Genomic DNA, 26,086 nt, shown 5'->3' on the forward strand with positions numbered 1-26,086 from the left:
ACTGATATGATACACGAGTTGGGGTGGCAGTTATTCAAACAAAGACTTTTTCATCGAGGCGAGATCTTTTCACGAAATATCAGCCAACAGCTTTCTCCTCCGAATTCTAAAATGTTTTGTTGACTCCCACCAACACAAGAAGAAATGACCATTGTAATAAAGTCAGAGAATTCACAGCTCACACGGAAAGATTTAGGTGTTCGACTTTACCACTTGCTATTGGAGAGTGGAATGGTTCAGAAATAATCTGAAAGTGCCTCTATGCACCCTCTGCTAAGAAGAGCTGCAGAGAAGACATGCAGATGTACATGTATTTTCCTTACCACATCACGTGTTAGCAACGTCATCAGGTGACACTCGATCTTAGGGTGGACAATGGTCTTAATACGTAGCATTAGTTTCCCTTACTAAGATTATTTCATGACATTGAATTTTTTTCATAAAGATAAGTGAAATGGGAGTTTCACAAACACAAAAACTGTGAATCAGTTTTCTCACTAACCAAGTATTGTTTCTGTTGTGACTACAACCGGAGCGGTCACGGGGTTGATGTGACAGAAAGCGCGGATGGACCCACGGAATGCCCGCGAATGACAACACAAACGGGAGAGGACGGACACGACCAATGAAGGACCAAACTAACAACAACAAGATCAGAACAACAGAGTCCCAAGACAACCTAACTAGACAACCACGTACACACGTACAGAGAACAAGAAAGTAAATACGCTGTCTTAGGTGATGCGATATGTCCAGAGATGCACGCAAGGTTAGACTGACTGGCTGAGCTTTTTTTTTCCTTTATTGATTTTCAATTCCCCCCGAAGGGGGTGGGCTGGCAGCAGCTTAGTACGCTGCTCTACAGCCTACAGACTTCTATTTTAAAAACGGAAGAAGAAAAGAAACAAGAAAAACAGGCGATAAATCGGTGGCGTAAAGCGTAAAATGGCGGAAAAATGCGGAAAGATAAAACAGAAAGCAAAAGGGGTTGGCAATGTTAATAAAAGACACAGGAATCAGACAAGTAACATAGTACACACACAATTAAAAAACACCGCGACAGGCTGGTTTCTGTTCGCAAGAGATAAAAAGCACACCCAGCGGCAGTATGATGGCCGTTCGCAACACTTCCCAAAAAACACAACACGGAACACTCACAGTAAAACACCGCACGAAAGTGGCGGCACAAAGATGACACACCCTAGCCAAGGGCAGATGGGGGGGGGGACCTGGAGGAGGGGGAAGAACAAGGAGGGAGGAAGGAAAAAAACGAAAAAGGGGGGGGGACCAAGGAGGGAGAGGACTAATAAAGGGGGAGAGGGGCAGCCGCGAGAGGGGATGAGAGGAGGCAGAGGAGGAAAATGCAAAAGGACTCGGGGAGGGGGGGGGGGGGGGAGAGAAGGGGCGCAAAGAGAGGGGAGGTGGGGAAGAAAGAGGATGGAAGGGCTGGCTGAGCGAGACGCAGGCGCTTAAATAGATGATCGGGGGCGCCGCTATTGGCCGCTGGAACCACGTGTTCCACTGTGGCGCCCTCACACAAAGCGGGCCAGGAAGCGCGCGCCGCCACAGCTTACGGCGCGATGGTGCAGAGACCTCTAGCGCTCTTCGACGTACATGACGTCTGGTGCGGATTCAAATTCCGTGGGGCGCGGGCCCGAGCTGCAGTGAACCTGTACAGTATAGTTGGCGTTTTTATGTTTCTTTGTTTGTTTTTGTTTCATTTGTTTTATATGTACAACTTACAACGTGGCTGTCAGGAAATACAAAGTAATTTTATCATAAGTGATGTATATATGGACAATTGGATCTGCCCTTAGTTTGTTCTGAGACACCAGAAAAGAGCGCTAAACGTGTGAGCGAAAGAAAAGTGGGTTACAGTTCGTAAATGGTGCAAGGACGATGAAGTGTTGCATTACCACAGGCAAAGGCGTCTCGGAAAAGACCTACCAGCGAAATTCACTGGTTGAAAGGCAAATGTTGGAACTGGAAACTCTGTCCCAAATTCTTGCAATAGAGAAGCACCCTTGCAATAGAGAAGCTTTAGAATCTGGCTGAAGAGGCATCAGCTGTGTAGTGGGCCGAGATTTTCAAACAGCTCGCCTTTACCATTCGGACAGTGAATAAAAAAACAGGGAGCTGGGGCACTGCAGGTGACAGTCACCCTCGAGTTTCGTTAGTACGAGCTGCTATGAGCGTGTATAATAGTTTACCACATTCAACAGCAAGTACATTATTAATGTCTCAGCTGGAGAAAGGAAGTGGCAGTATTAGATATCAGCTGGTACATTCATAATCTCTCTATTAGAATCTTCAAATAATATTCATATCTGGGAGATGTTGCTAGATGAACTACAACTCGGTCGTTTCGTGAGATCAGAAGCGTCCGCAGTGCCTTCTTGGGAGTCTTGGATTGCCCAGATGACAGTGCGAAAATTTCGGCCAGTGGCGCTCTCGCAATTAAGAGAAGTCGAAATAGCAGATCCTCTGAATACCAAAGAGATATGAGTATTTCATCCCGTAAGAAAGCAAAATTAAAGCTGCGAGCATCTGTATGGCAAATAGTTCCAATTTGTAGGGAAGTTTCACAAGAGGGTAAATCCCATGAAGAGTGAAAGATTATTTGTGCCATTATAATAAACTACTGGCGACTCTTCCACTGACGTCGCAGATAACAAGCTGCCCTGTGAGAGGCCTGCAGACTGCAGGCTACAGACACTGTAATTGTGCCAGGAGTTCCTAGTGATGTTTGACAAGACCCAGAATGGGACAAACTAGGAAACGCCATTGGGCTGGCAGAACCTCCCAGTTACTGTCGCTGTGGAATCATCAGTCACAGTAGATAAGCTCACAATGTGATACTGGACACTAGTAGAGGTAGTTGAGCTGGACGGACCCCGTAGTCACTGTCGTCCTGGAACACCCTGCCGCAGTAGGTGAACTCACAGTGTGACACCTTCAGCCTGGAGTCTTTGGATGATAGTGGCAGTAGTTGACCTGGACAGAGTCCATAGTCGCTGTCGTCCGGGAGTTCCCTGCCACGGTAGGTGGGGCCACATTGGCACACCTACAGACTGGACGCTAGTAGCGGTAGTTCAGCTGGATGGAGTCCATAGTCGATGTCGTCTTGGGGCTCCCTGCCACAGTAGGTGAGCCCACAGTGAGACACCTACAGACCTGAGCCCTCAGACGTCAGTGCCGGCAGTTGATCGAGTCGGGGCCCCTAGTCGCTGTCGTCGTGGAGTCCCGTGCGCCGCATTTCCTGCATGGTGGCCACGGCCTGCCTGAGGAGGCGCGCCAGGTCGCGCTGAGCCTGCACCACGGACTGGACGGAGCGCTCGCAGGCGGCCACTTTGTCCACCACGTGCTGGTTCGCGTCGCCGGCCTCGTGCGCTTCCGTGACCAGGGCAGCAGCTGCGCGCAGCACGTCGCGACTGGCGCGGTAGCTGGAGAACCACTCCGTCGTCTCGGCGTCCAGCAGGAACTTCACCTCGCCACTCGCTGGAAAAGCGTGCACCTGCAAAACACACAAAGTAATCACGGTATACGAAGGCTGGTCAAAAAGTAACGGGAATTTGTTTTCTTAAACAACATTTATTTATTCGTCAACATTAACTTAGTCTCTTTCAACGTAATCTCCTCAGATGCAATACTCTTGTGCCAACGCTTTTTCCAACTTTGGAAGCACATCTGGAACTCACTTTTCGTTGTGATGTTCAGCTGCTTTAGCGATTCTGTTTCTATATCATGAATTGTGGTAAATGAGGTCCTTTCGTGGCTCCGTTCAGCCTCGGGAATCGAAAGAACCTGCAGGAGGGCTGCCCAGCGAATACGATGGCTGAGGCAACATTGCAGTTTTGTTTTTTGTCAAAAAGCCACGAACAAGTATGGAGGTGTGAATAGGAGCATTCCCATCATGCCATTTCTACGAGTCGATTTGCCACAATTGTGGTCGTTTTCTTCTGACTGCTTCACGCAGACGGCGCATAACTTCTAGGTGGTATTCCTTATTCTACCGTAATATGATAAGGAAGGTACTCACGATGCACTGTCCCACCGGAACGAAAAGAAGCTTCATATGTGATCGAACTCTTCGAATTTTTTTCGGTCTTGGCTCTTCAGACAATTTCTATTGGGGCGTTTGAGTTTTCGTTTCGACGGCATACCCACGTTTCGTCTCCTAGTATAACCTTCTTTACAAATTCTGGATTTTTGTCGACATCATTCACCAATTTCTCATTACGTCTACGTTTACGCTACCTCGTATTTGGTTGAAATTTAACAATTTCGGAACAATCTTTGTTGTTACACGTTTGATGTCCAAATCCGAAAAACTGCCTGGCCTGTGTCAAAGGATAAGTCGACAACATCAGCAATATCTCTGATGGTGATTCGGCAATGTTCCAGAACCATTTTCTTTACTGCTTCCACTCTGTCGTCAGTAACTGCTGTGCTAGGGCGTCCAGGGTGATCGTCATCTTCAGTGACTTCTCGACCTTCTTTGAAACGCTTATACCATTCGTAAAGTCTTGTCTTACTCATAGTAGATTCGTCAAAAGTTACAGTCAACATTTCGATTGCGGCGCTGCACTTCCTTCCATTTTTTCAAGCAACATGTAATTCAAATTCTTTGACCCATCCTTTTCGAAAATAAAATCTGGCCAAGCACTCCAAAACATATATACAACCTTTTTGATTGTCTACAATAAACTAAATATTCAAAAAGCTGAAAATGCAAACGCACATCAGGGATATGTGTACCAAGAACATAAAGAATGGAAACTCGGATATATAAATCGCACGAAATTAAAAAGTTTCCGTTACTTTTTGATCACACCTCATATGCCAGCTGATGTCATAGCTCCATTTTTAGCAGTCACACAGATCTTCCCATTTTGGGTTCAGAAATCGCAAAGGAAAAAGACATGCTGCAAGTTGTTTCAGCATGATTGGAGTAAGAATCATATAAACGAACAAGAAAATGTTTATTTGTTTTATCGACTGGAACATGCAAACAGATGAAGCTCATTACAGGACACGATGTAGAGCTTCCAGTTGATATCTGTTGAGAGATACGTATGAGGGTAAGTCAATTATTATCCGAAAAGTAGTATAAAATTTTACTGTAATCAAATAGGAAACTTACAAGAACGTTATTTCTTGACATAGTCTCCTCGTTGTACATGCTTCCTGATGCCCTCATACAAGAAAGTTCTCCCTTGAGTTGCGAGCCAGGAATGCACCGCTTCTTTCACTGCTTCGTCAGAGGCAAATCGATGGCACCTTAACGCCTGTTTGAGTGGACCAAACAAATGATAGTCAGAAGGGGCTATTTGGAGGATGATCCAGTACTTCAAATTTGAGTTTCTGGAGCGTTTCAGCAGAGTGGGCAGCGGTGTGCGAAAGGGCAGTGCCTTACAACAACACAACACATTTTGACAGCAACCCTCGGCGATTGCTTCGAATTGCAGGCTTTAGCCTGGCAGTAAGCATCTCACTGTAACGCACACTGTTTATTGTTGTACCCCTTTCCCCACAATGTTCCAGTACTGGACCTTGTGCGTCCCAAAAAACCGTAACCATCAGTTTTCCTACGGACGATTGGGTCTTGAACTTTTTCTTGCACTGCGAATTTGGATGTTTCCATTGCATACTCTGCCGTTTACTCTTCTGCTCGTAATGATGGATCCATGTTTCGTCGCTAATAATGACCCTCTCTAAGAAGTTGTCCCCTTCGTTACCATAGCGGTCCAATTGTTTTTTTGCAGATATCCAAGCTTGTTTGTTTATGCAACTGTGTGAGTTGTTTTGGGACCCATCTTGCACTAACTTTATGAAACCCAAGTCTGTTGTGGATGGTTTCGTACGCAGAACAGTGACTAATTTGCAGACGATGTGCCACTTCGTCAATAGATAATCGTCTGTCTAAGAGAATCATTTCACGTGAACGCTCAATGGTTTCTTCATTTGTGGCGGTAAACGGTCATCCGGCTCCCTCATCGTGCGTAACACTTGTGCGACCATTTCGGAATTTTTCAGTCCATTCGTAGGCACTCCGTTGTGGCAAAACACTGTTATCGTACTGTATCGAAAGTCTTCGATGAATTTCGGCCCCTGATACGCCTACGACTGCAAAAAACTAATGACTGAAAGTTGCTCTTCTTCAGTGCAAATAGACAGCGGAGCAGCCATGATTAACAGCACGGCAGCGATAACAAAACTACGAGGGTCGGTCAAAAAGTAATGCCTCCCATTTTTTTCTACTTAAAAAAATTAAGTTAAGTGAAAAATTTGAATTTGGCGCCATTCCTCAAACCTTCTTCTGCAATCCACTGCAGTAGTAACTTTCTGTGTCAACAGGTGGCAGCACAGCAGAAGTTTGTAAGATGGCCGACATCGATGTTCGTTTGAGACAGCGTTGTGTGATTGAATTCTTTAATGCAGAAGGTGAAACGCCCATACGCATTCATGAAAGACTGAAGAAGGTGTATGGTGTTGTGACAGTGGATGTCAGCACTGTTAGACGATGGGTTCGTCGTTGTAAGGAAGCTGAAGGGCAAACACCGTTGACTGACGAAAAGCGGAGCGGCAGGCCGGTGAGTGCAGTGACTCCACACAACATTCAGCAAGTTGATGACATCATTCGTGGTGACCGTCGGGTGACTGCAGATGAAGTGTGTCGCATTATTTCTCTTAGTAAAGGCAGTGTGATCACGATTATTAAACAATTGGGGTACTCAAAAGTTTGTGCATGGTGGGTTCCAAGAATGTTAACCTCGGTTAACCGATCAGAATAAAGAGGCAAGGAAAACAATAGCCTCCCAACACTTGCAGCGCTTCCGTTTGGAGGGAGATGAGTTTCTGAAAAAAATTGTGACCGGGGACGAAACATGGGTGCATTTTTTTGAACCCGAATCAAAGAGGCAGTCAATGGAGTGGCGTCACACAAGCTCGCCGAGGAAGAAAAAATTCAAAACTGTGCGATCGGCAGTTTTCTGGGATACAGAGGGTGTGATTCTGGTTGATTTTTTGGAGCAGGGATGCACAATAAATTCTGTTCAATACGTCACAACCCTCAAAAAACTTAAAGCACGTCTTCAGCGAGTTCGCCCAACAAAATCAATGGCAGATGTTCTTCTTTTACATGACAATGCAAGACCACACACCAGTCGTCACACCTCTGACGAGATTGTCAAAATTGGATGGGAAGTTTTGCCTCATCCCCCATACAGCCCTGACCTGGCACCATCAGACTTCCATCTGTTCGGGCCACTAAAAGAAGCTCATCGTGGGATTCATTTTGAAGATGAGGAGGCCGTCAAAACATCCGTGCGTCAATGGCTTAGGAAGCAGAGCTGTGATTTTTACCGTGCTGGGATACATGCCCTTGTTCAAAGATGGACCAAAACTGTAGAGATGGGCGGAGATTACATTGAAAAATGACAAAATGATCCTCAATGTTGTGGTTTTCAACCTATGTAATTGCATTTAAATTTCCTGACAATTAAACGTAGAAAAAAAATAGGAGGCATTACTTTTTGACTGACCCTCGTAACCTAGCAGCTTGAAAATTGTAAAGATATTAAACAAATAAACAAAGCATGAGTCATCAACGTAAAACGGCAGTGATACCTAAATAAACAAAAATATAATTAAATTGCTGATAATAATTGACTTACACTCGTACACTAAAGAAGAAGACGAATCTCAACGAAAGGTCAGTACGTAAACACTAGAAGCTCACAAAGGTGATACCACTTCAGAAGAAATGAAATATCTGAATGTACATCTACATACACACGCAGCAAGTCCCCGCATGGTGCATGACGGAGGGTACCTCTTATCACTACTAGTCATTTTCTTTCCTGCCCCACTGGCAAATAGAGAGAGGGAAAAAGAGTGTCTACACGCCTCTGTACGAATCCTAATGTGTCTTATATTTTCTATGTGGTCCGTATATGAAATAAACGTTGCCGACAGTAGATTCATTCTGCAGTCAGTCGCAGCACGAATGTCTTCTTCATTCCAGGGATTACCACTTGAGTTCATGAAGCACCTCTGCATGTGTCATATTATATTCTAACTGAGAATATGTTCTAGAACTCTGCAGCAAACTGATGTCTGTAATTTGGCAGGTCAGTTGCTTTACCGTTCTTATATACAGGAACTACCTGCGCTTTTCGCCAGTCGCTTGAGCCCTTGCGCTGGGCGACAGATTAGCGATAAATGCAAACTAAGTAAAGGACCACTGCAGTAGAGTGCACTGCACTCGATAAAACCGGATTGGGAATCCAACCGGGCCTTTTGGCTTATTCGATTCCAATTTTTTCAGTTTCTTCTCTGCTTCAGCGATGTCTATTATTATGTCCGCCCCATAGGAGTCTGTGCGACTGTGAAACGACGGTAAGTCTGTGCGAGCCTTCGACGCGAATGATTTCTTAAACGCGAAATTTAAAACTTCGTCTGCCCTTTTGCTATCTTCTATTGCCACAACAGAATGGTCAAAACGTGATTGGATAGAATTTTCGACCCGCTTAGCAATTTACGCAGGACCAGAATTATCTCGGTTTCTGGGCAAGATCTTTTGGTAAGGTACGATGTAGTTGTATGCTTCGAGCATCCATTTTTTTTTTTTACAGGCACACGAACCTTACTAACTGTTATCACTTGCGTGTTCTTTTTTGAGCCGAGAGTTCTACTCCGCATTTTTCGTCCTTAATCCACTCACTCAACATACACTTCTCCAGAGCACGACTTACAATTCGTTTAAACTTTGCCCATAATTGGTTCAAATGGCTCTGAGCACTATGGGACTCAACTGCTGTGGTCATTAGTCCCCTAGAACTTAGAACTACTTAAACCTAACTAACCTAAGGACATCACACACATCCATGCCCGAGGCAGGATTCGAACCTGCGACCGTAGCAGTCGCACGGTTCCGGACTGCGCGCCTAGATGCCCATAATTCCTCTACGTTCATCACGCTGGGATTAGTGCCCATTATCGTCTAGGTAGGATTCAGAAAACGGCTTACTCGAAAAACAAAATTTGCTCTTTATTCATAGGAAGTAATGAGTGCTGTCGACAGGAGGAATAATTTGAAAATTTGAAACGCAATCTATTCTTCAACTCGTCATCCAGCTCGCAAGAATGACTATACCGGAAAACCAATAATCTTGTCACAGTGTTTCGGGCCAAACGCCATGCCACACGGCTAAATATCACAGATTGAGACAACGTCCCCCCCCCCCCCCCCCCCCCTAGAGACGCATGGTACAAAACAATGGGGAATCAGATGCCAGTGTAAAATATACGAGGTTATTTCAAAAGACCTTCACACTGCGCATGTGCGTCCGTTTCGGTTACGGTGGAGTAATCAATTTTAAATTCACGTCAGTTGTAAGCGGTCGTATATCTGTTTTCTAGTTCGCGTGCCTGTGTCGTGCGTAATTCAGTTTTAAAATGACAGTTGAAATCGAGTCAGGTCGAATTACACGTAGTTACCAGCATTTCCACATCAAAATCGGATCTCTACGTGGGCAAGAACCCAACGGAAATTTAGAACGCCTTGAGAGAGTTTTATGGTATAGTAGCACAGTATCACGATGGTCTGCTCGTTCAACTGGTTCAGATGGTTCTGAGCACTATCTGAGGTCATCAGTCCCCTAGAACTTAGACCTTCTTAAACCTAACTAACCTAAAGACATCACACACATCCACGCCCGAGGTAGGATTCGAACCTGCGACCGTAGCCGTCGCACGGTTCCAGACTGAAGCGCCTAGAACCGCTTGACCACAGCGGCGGGTTCTGCTCGTTCCCGTAAAGGTTGGGCAAGCACTGAGGACAAAGCAAGAAGTGGAAAGCCATCAACTGCAACAGACTACACCTCTCAGATTATTGTTAATGACATTTTGAGAGAGGATCGACGAAAAGCATGCGAGGAAATTGGATGTGCGATCTGAATGTCTGTCACTTCAGTTTACGGATTCATAATTGAAAACTTAAAGAAGTTGCTGCCAGATGGGTTCCGCATGATCTGAGTGAAGGACAGAAAGGAGGTCGCAAAAGAATCACAGAATAGTTTCAACATTATCGAACAGAAAGATAACAGTTTCTGAAAGGGCTGGTTGATCTTGATGAAACGTGGATACGAGATTCTGAGCAGGAAATGAAGTCTCAGTAGCCACAACGGAGAAGTTTCGGCTCTCCACATCCAAAGAAATTCCACCGCCAGCAATCAAAGGTGGAACTGATGACCATCTTTGCGTATGACGTAAATGGAATAATAACTACAAACAGCGTGCCCCAAGAGAAGTCTGCAACAGGCGCGCACTGTAAGTCGTTTCCGCAAAATATTTTGTGCCCACTTCATCAAGGAAGGCCTCACACGTTGTCTTCAGATTGAACGATAATGCAAGACCACATATTGACCTGCCAGTGAGAGAAATGCTCGACATACACGGACACGGCCCGACTCGCCATACACTCCTAATAGTAGCCAACCAAATTTTGATTTTTTTCCCAGATTGAAGGAACAGCTCCGAGGAAAAAAAATGATTCAAATGGCTCTGAGCACTATGGGACTTAACATCTTAGGTCATCAGTCCCCTTGAACTTAGAACTACTTAAACCTAACTAACCTAAGGACATCACACACATCCATGCCCGAGGCAGGATTCGAACCTGCGACCGTAGCAGTCCCGCGGTTGCGGACTGCAGCACTAGAACCGCACGACCACTGCGGCCGGCGAGCTCCGAGGAAAAGGTTTTGTAGCTTCCAGTGACGTGACTCCAGTTATTAGACAGTTCAACAATGAAGGTGACCTATTCGGAATACAAAAGTTGTCAAAGGATGGAAATTGCCATAAGGAGGAACGGGGATTGTATTCGAGACTCATAAAATATTTTGTAAAATAAATCATTTTCTTCTGTTCTATCTAGCACAGGGTAGAATTTTGAAATGATCCTCGTATGTCACATGTGCGTACGCGGGCGTAGCCGCGGGCAAGAAACCAGTATTGTACATAAAAATGGAACTGCAAACTCCGAGATATTATTGAAACGATCTGACACCCTCCATAAATTTACCATGTATTTTGTAGTCAGACATTATATGCGTCCTTTCTGTTTGTTGTCTGCATTAAGTTGCATTTATCTACTATACTAGACCAAGTGGCTGTCAGAGCAGGGGTTTGTTATAAATCCATAAAGCTTTTGCCCTATTGTTTCATGTGCAACCCAATACAAACTAGTCAAGTGTGAACAAATAGGAAGCCCTTAAGAATATTTCTGAACGAACATATTCTTACCTGTCTGTGCGGTAAGTCCGGATCAAAAATTGTGTGACGGCGACGGATGAATTTGGCAGCAAATTCCGGTAAATGGCAGCGTGAGCCCAGCTTGTGCAGCGTCTGTAAGAAGTCAAAGAAGCACGTACGTTGATATGGAGACTTAATCTGGCAACCTACCTGCTGACATACGTAAACCTGCGAAAGCATTGCTAATTACGCATGTAAAATTTTTTTCGTGTTTTTTTTCTGTAGATTTCTATTCTTTTTCTTTTGTTCATATGGGCGTTTCTTATTGTGATTATGTAACAGTCTACTGTGGTTTTTAAATGTAAAGATGTAATTGTGATTATTTCGTTTGCCAATTGATAAATATGTTTATTGCTTTGTACCTGTGGTAAAGTTTGTAAAGTTCTGTTTTGCAATATTATTAATTGTGAGAAATGCAGTCAATAACATTTATGAAGATTTATGTAATTTACGATAACGATATAACATCTATAGACAGGGGACAGCGATAGTGATATCGATAGTCGAAAGGTTGTTGTGTAGTAGAGGGGATGGTGGATGGTGTGTCTGTGAAGCGAGCGCGAAAAAAATGTACTGTGTGTTATGAAAAGAATACGTAATTGTATGGACAGTGATACCGAATTATCAGATTGTTAATTCTCTTTACCACTGCGGTATGTAATGCCATCGCCAGCGAACTTTAAGAGCAAATAAACCGGTCTGTGAAAGTGCCGCTAACAATACTTTGTTGTGGCCGACGCGAACAGTGCTTTTATGCGAATGAACTTTGCTGGTATTGGTTTTGGGTGGTGAAACTGTTGTCTATCACATTCTATCAAGCCGTGAAAGTGAAGACTTTAATTAACTGTGCAATATAAATGACTTTCGGTGACGTTGTCGAAGTCTGAAATGCGAGAACAGAGTGGACATTATTTACGGTGTGCTTCTCACGCAAGAACTATTCTATGAACGGTGTATTTGTGGCTAAGACTATATGAATGTGACGAACTGTGTAATTATGGACGATAGCGTCACGCACAGTGCATAAAGTGTAAAAACGAGCGATGTCTACATAATGTACATTGGTTGTGGTTTGTTAATCACCACGGGGTCAATGATACAGCTGTGCCGGAACTTCATTTGCGTTTCGCCAGAGAACATTAACCAGCGGAACTGCCTGTATCCTGCTCTCATTATCGTAACCCGCCGACATCGTGCTGCCCAACGCAACGCTTCGTATGCAACAAAAAGTTAAGAGATTCCGCGGAACGCTATTCCCTGACCTAGAAACTTTCTTTCTCTATTAAAAGTATAAGAATTACAGACTCTATTCAAATAAATTCTTTGTTTAGTTTATGTTTGCTTTCTGCTAACGAAAATAAAATTACAATCAGTGAATTAAAAGTTGCCTGGTAGTCATTGTTGAAACACCAGCAAATATAAACTTATTCCTCTCATTAGAACTAATTCTCCTTGCATGTCAAAATAATTGTAGTTATTTTATGTAGTTTTATGTATTGTTATGAGACTAGATATATGACGGTGACTAATAAGAGTATTTTGTCACGAAATATGGCGTCGCGCGAAAATTACGAAGACCGCCATAATTGCTTGCGTTCTGACCAATAACGCAAAAGCTGCTATTCCCGTATTGGTGCATTTCCTGACGTGAGAGTGAATTATAAATGTCAGTTGTCAAAGCACGTAGAGACTGTTTACCCACTAATAAAAGTTTTTGAGATTGTATTGCTACGAGTCGTAGTATTAAGAGACACTGGTTATACTCAAAAGTGGGCAGATGTTTGGTGAACCCTCCAATGTTCATGCAATTATTAACAGTATTGTGTGTGATTCATGAAATTTTGTCACCTTTTCTAATTCCTTTCAGATATTGTCTTAGATGTCTTTGAAGTTTTAGAGAATATATACACAATTTTGTCGGTTCAGGTTAATTTCAGAGCAGTTTCTCGTGAATATTAGAGTTTTCAGTTCATAAACAAAGTGGGATCGTGACCAATTGAGAAGTATAACAAAGAGTGTGGTTTTCCATCTAAGATTTTGGATGACTTCACAGTTCAGATTTTGATAATTATTTTTCATATGGGTTGAGGTCATCACAAACCCTATCCTACTGTTCAATGAAAATGAACACCCTGAAGCAATAATCCACATCAGTTTCATTTTTCTACAAATTATAAAGGTTCTAGTCTCTACACAATGTTAATTACAGATCTATGGGCAGACTGTCTTAGGTAGCAATATAATATCACAAACAAATCAGCAAGATAATCAGCGAAGGTGCAGTAAGCTTCACAGACAAGATCTTCTGAAAGTTTCGACCCCAACATTTAATGCCGTCAGTTTAGATCCATTCAGAATGCAGAATTTACAGGTATGTCTGCATCTACTAAATGGAAACATTAAGGCAGTTCTGTGCAAGATTCTACAGACAATTCATCCAAGGGGCACCTAAGCATCCTATCGCGATCAAATAACCTCACATTAATTGGACGGGAGTATGGAGAAATATCCAGGCAAAGATTATACTCACGAGTATTACTGATTTTTGGCTAGGCATTATTACCGAAATATAAAGATAAGCAGGTGCCCTTAGCTTAAAGCGACGAGCGGAGTCTTTGCAAGGAAACGGTTACCACTCCGTTACGCTCATGTACATGTACTAAATGTGGTTCCATTATTACACGGCTTTCTGTCACCAGTAAACATGACGATTTTACGTTTTGTTTGTATTTTTTAAACGTAGATCTTATTTTCATTTTATCTCACACAGAATTTGTTTATACGACCATTGGAGTATTATAATAAATATTCCGTGTAATGCTAAATAGTTCGAAGAAATTTTGAAGCCAGCACTTGTCAGAGTTTTATAACCAGGTTATTTTGTAGCCGCTAAGATTGCTCGTGAGCGATCGCTTCAGCTGTTTCTGCTGAGCACTGGAGGCGTATTGTGGCAATTAATTTCTTCGTTACTGTCGTTTATGAAAGCTGAAACAGGACGATCGACTTCCAAGCCAATGGATAGCGGCCATCTCCTCAGCGTTCCGTCCACTGACACCATGTCTGTGGTGAGAGCTATGGTAACCAATGCAGCCATATCTGCTAACACTACTTTCAGCGAGCTCGTACAACTGCCCACAGAGGGCAGTCTGCCCACAAAACCAATCATTTCTTTGTGTTAAAAAATTATGAAAGTATTTGGTTTGAAACATTATTCACAGAATTTTATATATATACTATACAGAGTGGTCCATTGATCGTGACCGGGCCAAATATCTCACGATATAAGTGTCAAACGAAAAAACTACAAAGAACGAAACTTGTCTAGCTTAAAGGGGGAAACCAGATGGCGCTATGGTTGGCCCACTAGATGGCGCAGTCATAGATCAAACGGATATCAACTGCGTTTTTTTAAAAACTACACGAATATGTAATAAAAATGGTGTTCCTAAAGAAATATCAATGTTTTAGTTGGACCACTTATTTCGCTTTGTGATAGATGGCGCTGTAATAGTCACAAACATATGGCTCCCAATTTTAGACGAACAGTTGTTAACAGGTAGGTTTTTTAAATTAAAATACAGATCGTAGGTACGTTTGAACATTTTATTTTTGTTGTTCCAATGTGATACATGTACCTTTGTGAACATTTCATTTCTGAGAACGGATGCTGTTACGGCGTGATTACCTGTAAGTACCACATTAATGCAATAAATTCTCAAAATGATGTCCGTCAACCTCAATGCATTTGGCAATACGTGTAAAAACATTCCTCTCAGCAGCGAGTAGTTCGCCTTCCGTAATGTTCGCACATGCACTGACAATGCGCTGACGCATGTTGTCAGGGGTTGTCGATGGGTCACGATAGCAAATAACCTTCAACTTTCCTCACAGAAAGAAATCCGGGGACTCAGGTCCGGTGAACGTGAGGGCCATGGTATGGTGCTCCGACGACCAATCCACCTGTCATGAAATATGCTATTCAATACCGCCTCAACCACACGTACCGGACATCCATCAGGTTTGGAAGTACATCGGCATTCTGTCATGCAGTGAAACATCTTGTAGTAACATCGGTAGAACATTACGTAGGAAATCAGCATTTAGATTGCCATCGATAAAATGGCGGCCAATTATCCTTCCTCCCATAATGCCGCACTATACATTAACCCGCCAAAGTCGCTGATGTTCCACTTGTCGCAGCCATCGTGGATTTTCCGTTGCCCCATAGTGCATATTATGCCGGTTTACGTTACCGTTGTTGGTGAATGACGCTTCGTCGCTAAATACAACGCGTGTAAAAAATCTGTCATCGTCCCGTAATTTATCTTGTGTCCAGTGGCAGAACTGTACATGACGTTCAAAGTCGTCGCCATGCGATTCCTGCTGCATAGAAATATGGTACGGGTGCAATCGATGTTGATGTAGCATTCTCAACGCCGACGTTTTTGAGATTCCCGATTCTCGCGCAATTTGTCTGCTACTGATGTGCGGATTAGTTGCAACAGCAGCTATAACACCTACTTGAGCATCATCATTTGTTGCAGCTCATGGCTGACGTTTCGCATGTGGCTGAACACTTGTTGTTTCCTTAAATAACGTAACTATCCGGCGAATGGTCCGGACACTTGGATGATGTCGTCCAGGATACCGAGCAGCATAAAAAAGCACACGCCCGTTGGGCGTTTTGATCACAATAGTCATACATCAACACGATATCGACCTTTTCCGCAAATGGTAAACGGTCCATTTTAACACGGGTAATGTATCACGAAGCAAATGCCGTCCGCACTGACGGAATGTTACGTGATACCATGTACTTATACGTTTGTGACTATTACTGTGCCATCTATCACAAAGCGAAAAAAGTGGTGCAACGAAAACATTAATATTTCTTTACGTACTACACGAATATGTAATAAAACTGCGGTTTCCCATTAAAAAAACGCAGTTGATATCCGTTTGACCTATGGCAGCGCCATCGAGTGGGTCAACCATAGCGCCATCTGGTTTGCCCCTTCAAGGTAGACGAGTTTCGTTCTTTGTAGTTTTTTCGTTTGATGCTTATTTAATTGAAATATTTGGCCCGGTCACTATCAACTGACCACCCTGTATATTTGTATATATTTTTCTTGTAAATTTTAACTATAGCATTTAATGTAACGTACCTCATGTAATAAGTACATAATTGGTTGTCAATGACGTAATGCCGTATGCGATGCGCTGGGCTTTCAGTATGGTATGTGTTCTCGAGTAACGCTGCCTGTGTCATTAGTCGACGTCTGTCTTTCTATCGATCTTACTCGGTCCACCGCCACTACCCGCCGCCGTGTGTATAACATTTTATTTTGTTGTTATTGTTGCTTTTATCTTAGATGTTCTTAGTCACGTTACTACATCTTTTTATAGAAAACGCTCTGAATACGAATTAATACTGTATTGCAGTACTTACGGCATGAAGGTGGTCCAAGTTACAGACCGAAACTGGTTGCCAACGAAAATAAACACCTGTTGCGATTGCGACTGTTTTAATGGATTTTAATAACATAGTAGCTAGAATGAAATTTCACTCTGCAGTGGTGTCTGCGCTGATTTCCTAGCAGATTAAAAAGTGTACTGGACCGAGGCTCGAACTCGGGACCTTTGCCATTGGCGGGCAAGCTACCCAAGCACGACTCACGACCGATCCTCACAATTTTACTTCCGCCAGTACCTCGTCTCCTACCTCCCAAATTTCACAGGTCTCGAGTTCGAGTCTCGGTCCGGCACACAGTTTTAATCTGCCAAGAAGTTTCAACATAGTACGAGGGTCCTCCAAAAGAAGTGCACACTATTTTTTTAAAAAAAACCATCTTTTATTCTACATGTTCGAAAGTTTTATTGCGTGTACATACATCCTTTAGGAACAATATTTTCATTTCTCGACATAATTTACATCTCTCTCAACAGCCTTACGCCATCTTCGAACCAGCGCCTCTATACCCGCACGGTAAAATTCTGGACCAATCTGTTGGAGACACTGCTTGGCAGCGTGCTCAAGGGAGTCATCATCTTCAAACCTTGTTCCACGAAGTCAGTCTATCAGTTTCCCAAAGAGATGATAGTCACATGGAGCCAGGTCAGGACTGTAAGGCGAGTGATTCAGTGTTGGGTATCCGAGTTTTGTGATCACTTCCATGGTTTTTTGTCTGACATGTGGCCGTGCCTTGTCGTTCAACAGCAAAACATCCTGCTCTTGCCGATGTGGTCGAACACGACTCAGTCGAGCTTGGAGTTTTTTCAGTGTCGTCACGTAGGCATCAGAATGTATGGTGGTTCCACTTGGCATGATGTCCACAAGCAAGAGTCCTACAGAATCGAAAAACACCGTAGCCATAAATTTTCCAGCAGAAGGTGTGGTTTTGAATTTTTTTTTCTTAGGTGAATTTGCATGATGCCACTCCATTGATTGACTCTTTGTCCCTGGTGAAGAGTGATGGAGCGATGTTTCACCACCTGTCACAGTTCTTCCAAGAAATTCATCTACACCATTCTCGTACTGTTCCAAAAGTTCGCTGCATACCGCTTTTCTTGTTTCTTTGTGAGACACTGTCAACATCCCGGGGACCGACCTGGAACAAACCTTTTTTAACGCCAACACTTTCAGTATTCTGCAAACACTTCTTTTCCTTATCCCAACGTAGTGCGACAATTCGTTCACTGTGATGAGTCTTTCAGCAGTCACCAATTCGTTAACTCTCTGCACATTGTTTGGAGTGCGTGCAGTACGAGGCCTGCCGCTGCGAGGACAATCCTCAATATTGCCGTGCCCGCTTTCATCACGTAACCTGCTAACTGTACTGCGATCGACAGCAGCATCTCCATACACCTTTTTCAGCCTCTTGTGGATGTTTCCCACTCTCTCGTTTTCACAGCACAGGAATTCTATGACAGCACGTTGCTTCTGACGAACCTCAAGTGTAGGAGCCATCTTGAAGACATGCTGTGATGGCGCCACTCACGGGAACAGATTGAGCTAAGTTAGAAAACAAGCGGGAAGGATGTATCTACACACTGTAAAACTTTCACACATGCCGAATGAAAACTGTGTTTTTACAAAAATAGTGTGCATTTCTTTTGGGGTGACCCTCGTAGCTTCCCGTATATCGAATATACGGCAGAGCCAGCAGAAAATCCATTTTTGTAAGCTTGCTGCTGCAAAACATAGTGTAACTCTTGCAGAACACACTGACCCCTGTCTGTACGTAGAACAACGGGCCGACACTGAGCCTGAAGCGGCTTACCTCCTCGTAGAAGGCGATGAGCTGCACCATGGTGACCAGGCTGAGCACGGACGCGTCCTCGCGGATGGCGTTCGTGTCCGACACGGCCAACCCGTTCAGCAGGTTCAGGAGCACGATCGTCACCAACAACACGAACACCACGAACACCTGCGGCCGACACGGAGTTCAGCACACAATACACACTGAGCAGCAGAACGTTCTCGGACTGCCAGCCGCGTCAAGAGCTAGAAATGCTGCGAGCTTTTGACCAAGTACTGCTTAGCCGTTGTCAGGTGGAAATGAGTGCTGCCACGGAGAGAGAGGACGAAGAGGGGGGCAGGCACCACATGACAGGTCGTAACCCGTTTCGTCAAAGGACCGCGAGAGCAAAGGTTCTTCATTATTTCTGGCCGGCCGCAGTGGCCGAGCGGTTCTAGGCACTTCAGTCTGGAACCGCGCTACCGCAGGTTCGAATCCTGCCTCGGGCATGGATGTGTGTGCTGTCCTTGGGTTAGTTAAGTTTAAGTAGTTCTAAGTTCTAGGGAACTGATGATCTCAAATGTTAAATGCCATAGTGCTCAGAGCCATTTGAACCTTATTTTTGAGGGTAAATTTACGGAAATGAAGATTCAAAAGACATCAGGAGCTTTCTTGTGCCAATTTTGATTACAGCGGTGTGGCACCGATAGCAATTTCTACGTGGAACTGATGGTCCAGAACATTCTGCCAGCCGGGGTGGCCGAGCGGTTCTAGGCGCTTCAGTCCGGAACAGAGCGACTGCTACGCTCTCAGGTTCGAATCCTGCCTCGGGCATGAATGTGTGTGATGTCCTTAGGTTAGTTAGGTTTAAGTAGTTCTAAGTTCTAGGGGACTGATGACCTCAGATGTTAAGTCCCATAGTGCTCAGAGCCATTTGGACCATTTGGAGAACGTTCTGTGAGATTTGTTTTTGGGTTGAGTAGCAGCTGTACTATGGAACAGATCGAGTGATAGGTGTATGTATTGATGAGGAGATGAACTGGAAAAAACACACTGAGGATCTGCTGAAACGTTTGACCTCAGGTACTTGTGCTATTAGGATCATTGCAAATTTAGGCGATATACATCTCAGTAAATTAGCTTACCACGCCTATTTTCATTCTCTGCTTTCGTATGGCATCATATTCTGCGGTAACTCACCATTGAGTAAAAGAGTGTTCATTGGACAAAAGCGTGTAATCAGAATAATTGCTGGACCTCATCCAAGATCATCCTGCAGACACTTATTTAAAGAGCTAGGGATCTTCATTGTAGCCTCACAAAATATATATATATTCATTTATGGGAATTTGTTATTAACAATCCGAACGAATGCAAAAGTAAAAGCAGTGTACATGGCTACAGCACTAGGAGAAATGATGATCTTCACTACTCAAAGTTAAATCTAACTTTGGCTCAGAAGGGGGTAAATTATGCTGCCACAAAAGTCATAGGTCAATTGCCAAATTGCATCAAAAGTCTGATAGATAGCTACCGCGGCCGGCAAAATCTTCATAGATTCGTAGTTTTCCCTTAATGGTCAATGAATTGCCCTTCATGAGTAGAACCATTTGATAGATGAGGTGAATTCCTTTGCTGGAGATGTCGTCAGTGTTGCATTCGAACGTAAACTTGTAGTCAGCGATGAGCCCTGAGTAATTGGTGCACGTCTTCCTTGGTAGGGCAGTCGTGCTTGGGTAGCTCAGAAGGCAAAGGTCTAGGCGCTTCAGTCCGCAACCAAGCGGCTGCTACGGTCGCAGGTTCGAATCCTGCCTCGGGGATGGATGTGTGTGATGTCCTTAGGTTAGTTAGTATAAGTAATTCTGAGTCTAGGGGACTGATGACAGGCGTTAGGTCCCATAGTGCTTGGAGCCATTTGGACCATTTGTAGAGTACCCCCTCCAGTTTTTCCTAGAGTCATGAAATTCGGCAAGAAACTGGGTTTCTCACTCCGCTGCAGAGTGAAAATAGAGTTGTGGATTAATAAAATTTATTCCAAAAAATGAAAGATCCCGATACTGTCTCCCTCTCTCTCTGTACCTGTGAGTGTGTGCAGCTGCCGCGGCCACTCACCACGTAGCTGGTGCCGGGCGCCAGGTGGAACGGGATGCTGGACATCTTGAACTCTCCCTCTCTGTACGTGTGAGTGTGTGTAGCTGCCGCGGCCACTCACCACGTGGCTGGTGCCGGGCGCCAGGTGGAACGGGATGCTGGACATCTCGAACTCTCCGGCCAGCATGCCCACGGTGCGGACTAGCGTGAGGCCGGGCGCGCCGAAGAAGGCGTCGCCGTCGCCGTTCTCTTCGCCGCCGCCGTCCTCGTGGAACATGGTGTAGAAGCTGAGCGCGAACGCCGCGATCAGCAGCGAGTACCACGCCATGAAGCGCGCGAACGTGCCCGTCACCTGTCACACAACAGTAGTCACCGTGCACTAGTTACCACCTCGAAAAAGTGAATTATAGAGGGTGTTACAAAAAGGTACGGCCAAACTTTCAGGAAACATTCCTCACACACAAAGAAAGAAAAGACGTTATGTGGGCATGTGTCTGGAAACGCTTAATTTCCATGTTAGAGCTCATTTTAGTTTCCTCAGTATGTACTGTATTTCATCGATTCACCGCCATGGTTTCATACGGGATACTCTACCTGTGCTGCTAGAACATGTGCCTTTACAAGCGCGACACAACATGTGGTTCATGCACGATGGAGCTCCTGCACATTTCAGTCGAAGTGTTCGTACGCTTCTCAACAACAGATTCGGTGACAGATGGATTGGTAGAGGCGGACCAATTCCATTGCAGCCACGCTCTCCTGACTTCAACTCTCTTGACTTTCATTTATGGGGGCATTTGAAAGCTCTTGTCTACGCAACACCCGTACCAAATGTAGGCTCGTATTTTACACGGCTGTGATACAATACGCCATTCTCCAGGGCTGCATCAGCGCGACAGGGATTCCGTGCGACGGAGGGTGGATGCATGTATCCTCGCTAATAGAGGACATTTTCAACATTTCCTGTAACAAAGTGTTTGAAGTCACGCAGGTACGTTCTGTTCCTGTGTGTTTCCATTCCGTGATTAATGTGATTTGAAGAGCAGTAATAGAATGAGCTCTAACATGGAAAGTAACCATTTCTGGACACATGTCCACATAACATCTTTTCTTTCTTTGTGTGTGAGGAATGTTTCCTGAAAGTCTGGCGGCACCTTTATGTAACACCCTGTGTAGTACACGTCTGAAGTTTCCGACACACGCTGAACTCCGCGCCACATTCCCGTAGCACACTGTCAGAGCAGCCAAAACAAAGTGACGCAGCGCATTCATAGAGTTGAATGGTGCTTTAATTCCTTTTCTACTTTTGAACAACAACGCTGGAACCTTCCATGATGGTTTGCTGGAAGCGTAAAACTACAATGCACCAGCGTATGACCATTGGCGTCTACAGAAATTTATCCAAAATTTGAGGGAGATTCCGAAACTGTCATTTTTACCATATCTCAGTCAGCAAAAAGAGAACCATTACAGGTTCAGTTCATTGTCCGTCTGTCTGTCTGTCGCGTACCTAATGATCTCGATCTCGAACTGCTGTTAAACACAGTCTTCCTTCCTTCTGGTCTGTCTGGCTGTCCGACTGTTAAGACGACGTCTTCTAGGGAACGGGTACAATTGTTGTTGTGGTCTTCAGTCCTGAGACTGGTTTGATGCAGTTCTCCATGCTACCCTATCCTGTGCAAGCTTCTTCATCTCCCAGTACCTACTGCAACCTACATCATTCTCAATCTGCTTAGTGTATTCATCTCTTGGTCTCCCTCTACGATTTTTATCCTCCACGCTGCCCTCCAATGCTAAATTTGTGATTCCTTGATGCCTCAGGACATGTGCTACCAACCGGTCCCTTCTTCTAGTCAAGTTGCGCCACAAACTTCTCTTCTCCCCAATCCTATTCAATACCTCCTCATTAGTTATGTGATCTACCCATCTAATCTTCAGCATTCTTCTGTAGCATCACATTTCGAAAGCTTCTATTCTCTTCTTGTCTTAACTATTTATCGTCCACGTTTCACTTCAATACATGCCTACACTCCATACAAATACTTTCAGAAACGACTTCCTGACACTTAAATCCGTACTCGATGTTAACAAATTTCTCTTCTTCAGAAACGCTTTCCTTGCCATCGCCAGTCTACATTTTATATCTTCTCTACTTCGACCATCATCAGTTATTTTGCTTCCTAAATAGCAAAACTAGTTTACTACTTTAAGTGTCTCATTTTCTAACCTAATTCCCTCAGCATCACCCGACTTAATTCGACTACATTCCAAAAGTTGAAATACATGTCACATACTAAGATCCACGGTATTTCGGCGGTTACAATAATTTAACCTTCTAAGTCAATTTAACCAAAAGATACAGCCACTTATGTTATTTATTTCGACATTAGCAAACTCTCTCATAGAAATCAGTAGGGTACCGCCGGCCGCTGTGGCCTAGCGAGTCTAGGCGCTTCAGTCCGCAACCACGCGGCTGCTACGGTCGCAGGTTCGAATCCTGCCTCGGGCATGGATGTGTGTGATGTCCTTAGGTTCCTTAGTTTAAGTAGTTCTGAGTCTAGGGGACTGATGACAGGTGTTAAGTCCCATAGTGCTAGGAGCCATTTGGACCATTTGTAGGGTACCCCCTCCCCTTTTTCCTAGAGTCATGAAATTCGGCAAGAAACAGGGTTTCTCAGTACAATTAAAGGGAGAAATCAGCAAATAGTTGATTTGTAATTATATCACACAAAAATATATTTTTTCTTTAAAAACTTCCATTGCGTTCATGACCCTTCAAATTTCAGAAAGTGCTGTAGGGACTTTGATATGGCTGAAGTATGAGTCGGTATATAATTTACAGATTTTCGTGCTGGTTGGCTAAGCTACGATGAAATGATGCCTCTTACCGTTGTGAAGAAAGTGCCCTTGCCATTTATAGGTGATAGGTACACGGCCACCCGGCTACCACACTGACAGTCTGCCCAACAACATCTTTCAAAGCAAAGTAATGCTGTTAACTGATGCAAGATTGCACTTCCATTATATGGGATGAGTTTCCAATATCCTATAAAAATCCACTGAAGTGTTCCACAGAACAATTTGATCTCTGCGTAACAACAGTGGCCGGTAGTAACATTTTCTTATTTGCAGACTTCCATCAAATCTTATCAGTAATCGCAACGGGTACAAGAGCAGACAAAGTCAACGTATCTGCGATTCCCAATTCTATCATGTAAATATAGCTCCAAAATCAATCAAATACATTAAAAATTACAATAGCAAGTGCGATTACAGGTAAAAAATTTAAACTTTAAACTCCAAACCAAAACATTCTCTAAAGTCATGGAAATCCTGGTACCGAAACCTTTCTAATGTCAACATCAATAGCAGGCAAAAACTCTCGAGATACTCGACTCCCAGAACGGGTGAACTCTCTTTATTCATAATAAAGTTTGTATGGAAACCACGGAGCGCGAGTTTTTCTCGCACTTAGCCATTCTTTTTTATTTATTATTATTATTAATATGTCTTTGATACCTAAATGCTAAGAATATTTAAAAAGAATATGCAAATACATAGTTTTGTATTATTAGTGTAAATACAATGCCAGCGTTTTATTCAACGGCCTTATAGAGTCATGAGATTAAATCCAAAGTGTCCAAATAGTAGTGAAACATAGACAGAAAATAATCACAAAAAATTTTATTCATATCCCAATAATGTTTGGTAGATACTAAAAATTAAACTCTGAAAGTCAAAAAAGTAATTAAGATTGAGAACATCCAATTGGATACCAATGAAAGCAACTAAAGAAACACATTAATCTTTAATGCTGTTTGAAGTTGAGAAACCGGAAATAAACTTTAAAAACTGTTATTTAGCTCTGTAGATACTTTTCTTGTACACAGAACTTACAGCTGATATTTTCAGTGGATTTATCCTGTTACTTTCGTGATTTCTATTTTTTAATCAAGGCTGGTATAATTGATATTGAACAAATGTATTTTTTAGTGTTGACTAGGGAAAGCGTAATACAGAGCAAATACACGAGTAGATAAAGGTGAGAAATCTCTCAAAACCGCTCTCCAACTGGCCTATCCTCCTCTCTTCAGTTTGTTATAATACTGTTCAATTACACCATCATCTAAAATGCAGATTTCGTAACTCTTAAGACTGTCTTGCAACACATACTTGAGAATGTCTCCGTACCTGGAGTGGACATCTTTTCAATTTCGAAATTCCAATTTTTTTCTTTTTCCCTTGAAGGAAAAATTATGTTTTCTTTTGTCGGCTGATTTATATAATTGTGTAAATTTTGTCGAGATTAATGCGAGATTACTAAACCCTAGTAAGATTTACGATTGCAGTTGGTATTAATTCCCGGTTCCCGCCAATCTGGTATTGTTGCTATAGGACGTATAACAGGAGTTTTGTACTCATTTTGTATGTGACATAGCACTGGAGGCCTTAGAATTGTAATTAACTGGTGCATGAACTATAAATTAGGCCTTCCTTCGAATAAAATATGGAGTAGTAAAATTTCCGGTGGTTCAGTAACAGTATAATATTTTCCCCCATTTAGGGTCCTAGGGTTAAATATACATGTACTTATTTTCAGTACTTCATGACCATGTAGTTAAAGATCTACGCCAATGCCTCTAATATGTAAAACCGAATGCACGATCAGCAAGCAAACACGAATCTAATATGCCCACATACAAACGGTAAACTGCTGTTGTGACTCCGTTGTGCATTAAAGAGAGGGTTCCACTCATAGGAATTGGGGACGGACATCGGGACATACACTGCTGCCATGTTCATATCGTGCCAGCAAGCGGCGCCGGAATCCACGCGCCAGTTGGTTGAACCGGTCCCTTTCTGAATGGTTCAAATGGCTCTGAGCACTATGGAACTTAAGATCTGAGGTCATCAGTCCCCGAGAACTTAGAACTACTTAAACCTAACTAACCTAAGGACATCACACACATCCATGCCCGAGTCAGGATTCGAAACTGCGACCATAGCAGTCGCGTGGTTCCGGACTGAAGGGCCTAGAACCGCTCGGTCACCGCGGCCGGCGGTCCCTTTCTGAATCTTATAAACGGCTGTGCGAGAAGCGACAGAGAAAACATTGATTACTCTGTTTCGGCTTTGTACTGTAAACGTTCTCCTCCATCCTGACTCCAGAAACCGCATTCAAATCAAGCAGTCGACATAATGTTCCGGAACAGTGTCACAACGAAAACAATCAAAGAGATGTAGTGACTGCTAAAATCGCAACGTTTCCCATCGCGCTCGGACGTAATAAATGTACAGTTTACTTCAGGCCCAGAATATAATTGCTAGAAATTTATGAGAATTCTGTTATGAATAAAAAATCTTTATACCCATTGTCCAGGAGGTGTTATGTGTACACTTTAAACCGTAAATGACATCAGCAGTACTGTTCATGTGTTTTG

General features: G+C 43.5%; 1 protein-coding gene across 1 annotated transcript in view; it reads right to left on the minus strand.

Annotated features, from left to right (window-relative positions):
* Positions 1 to 1,549: 1,549 nt before the first annotated feature.
* LOC126285069 (transient receptor potential channel pyrexia-like) overlaps positions 1,550 to 26,086 on the minus strand; it is a 136,408-nt gene continuing 111,871 nt past the window's right edge. Inside the window, exons 12-15 of the mRNA XM_049984392.1 lie at positions 20,767 to 20,997; positions 18,597 to 18,743; positions 11,308 to 11,409; positions 1,550 to 3,514 (exon numbers count right to left, since the gene is read on the minus strand). Of these exons, the coding sequence (XP_049840349.1) occupies positions 3,221 to 3,514; positions 11,308 to 11,409; positions 18,597 to 18,743; positions 20,767 to 20,997 (774 nt within the window). The 3' untranslated portion in view covers positions 1,550 to 3,220. The remainder of the gene's footprint in view (positions 3,515 to 11,307; positions 11,410 to 18,596; positions 18,744 to 20,766; positions 20,998 to 26,086) is intronic.

Source organism: Schistocerca gregaria, chromosome 8 (assembly GCF_023897955.1).
Source record: "Schistocerca gregaria isolate iqSchGreg1 chromosome 8, iqSchGreg1.2, whole genome shotgun sequence".
Lineage (NCBI taxonomy): Eukaryota > Metazoa > Arthropoda > Insecta > Orthoptera > Acrididae > Schistocerca > Schistocerca gregaria.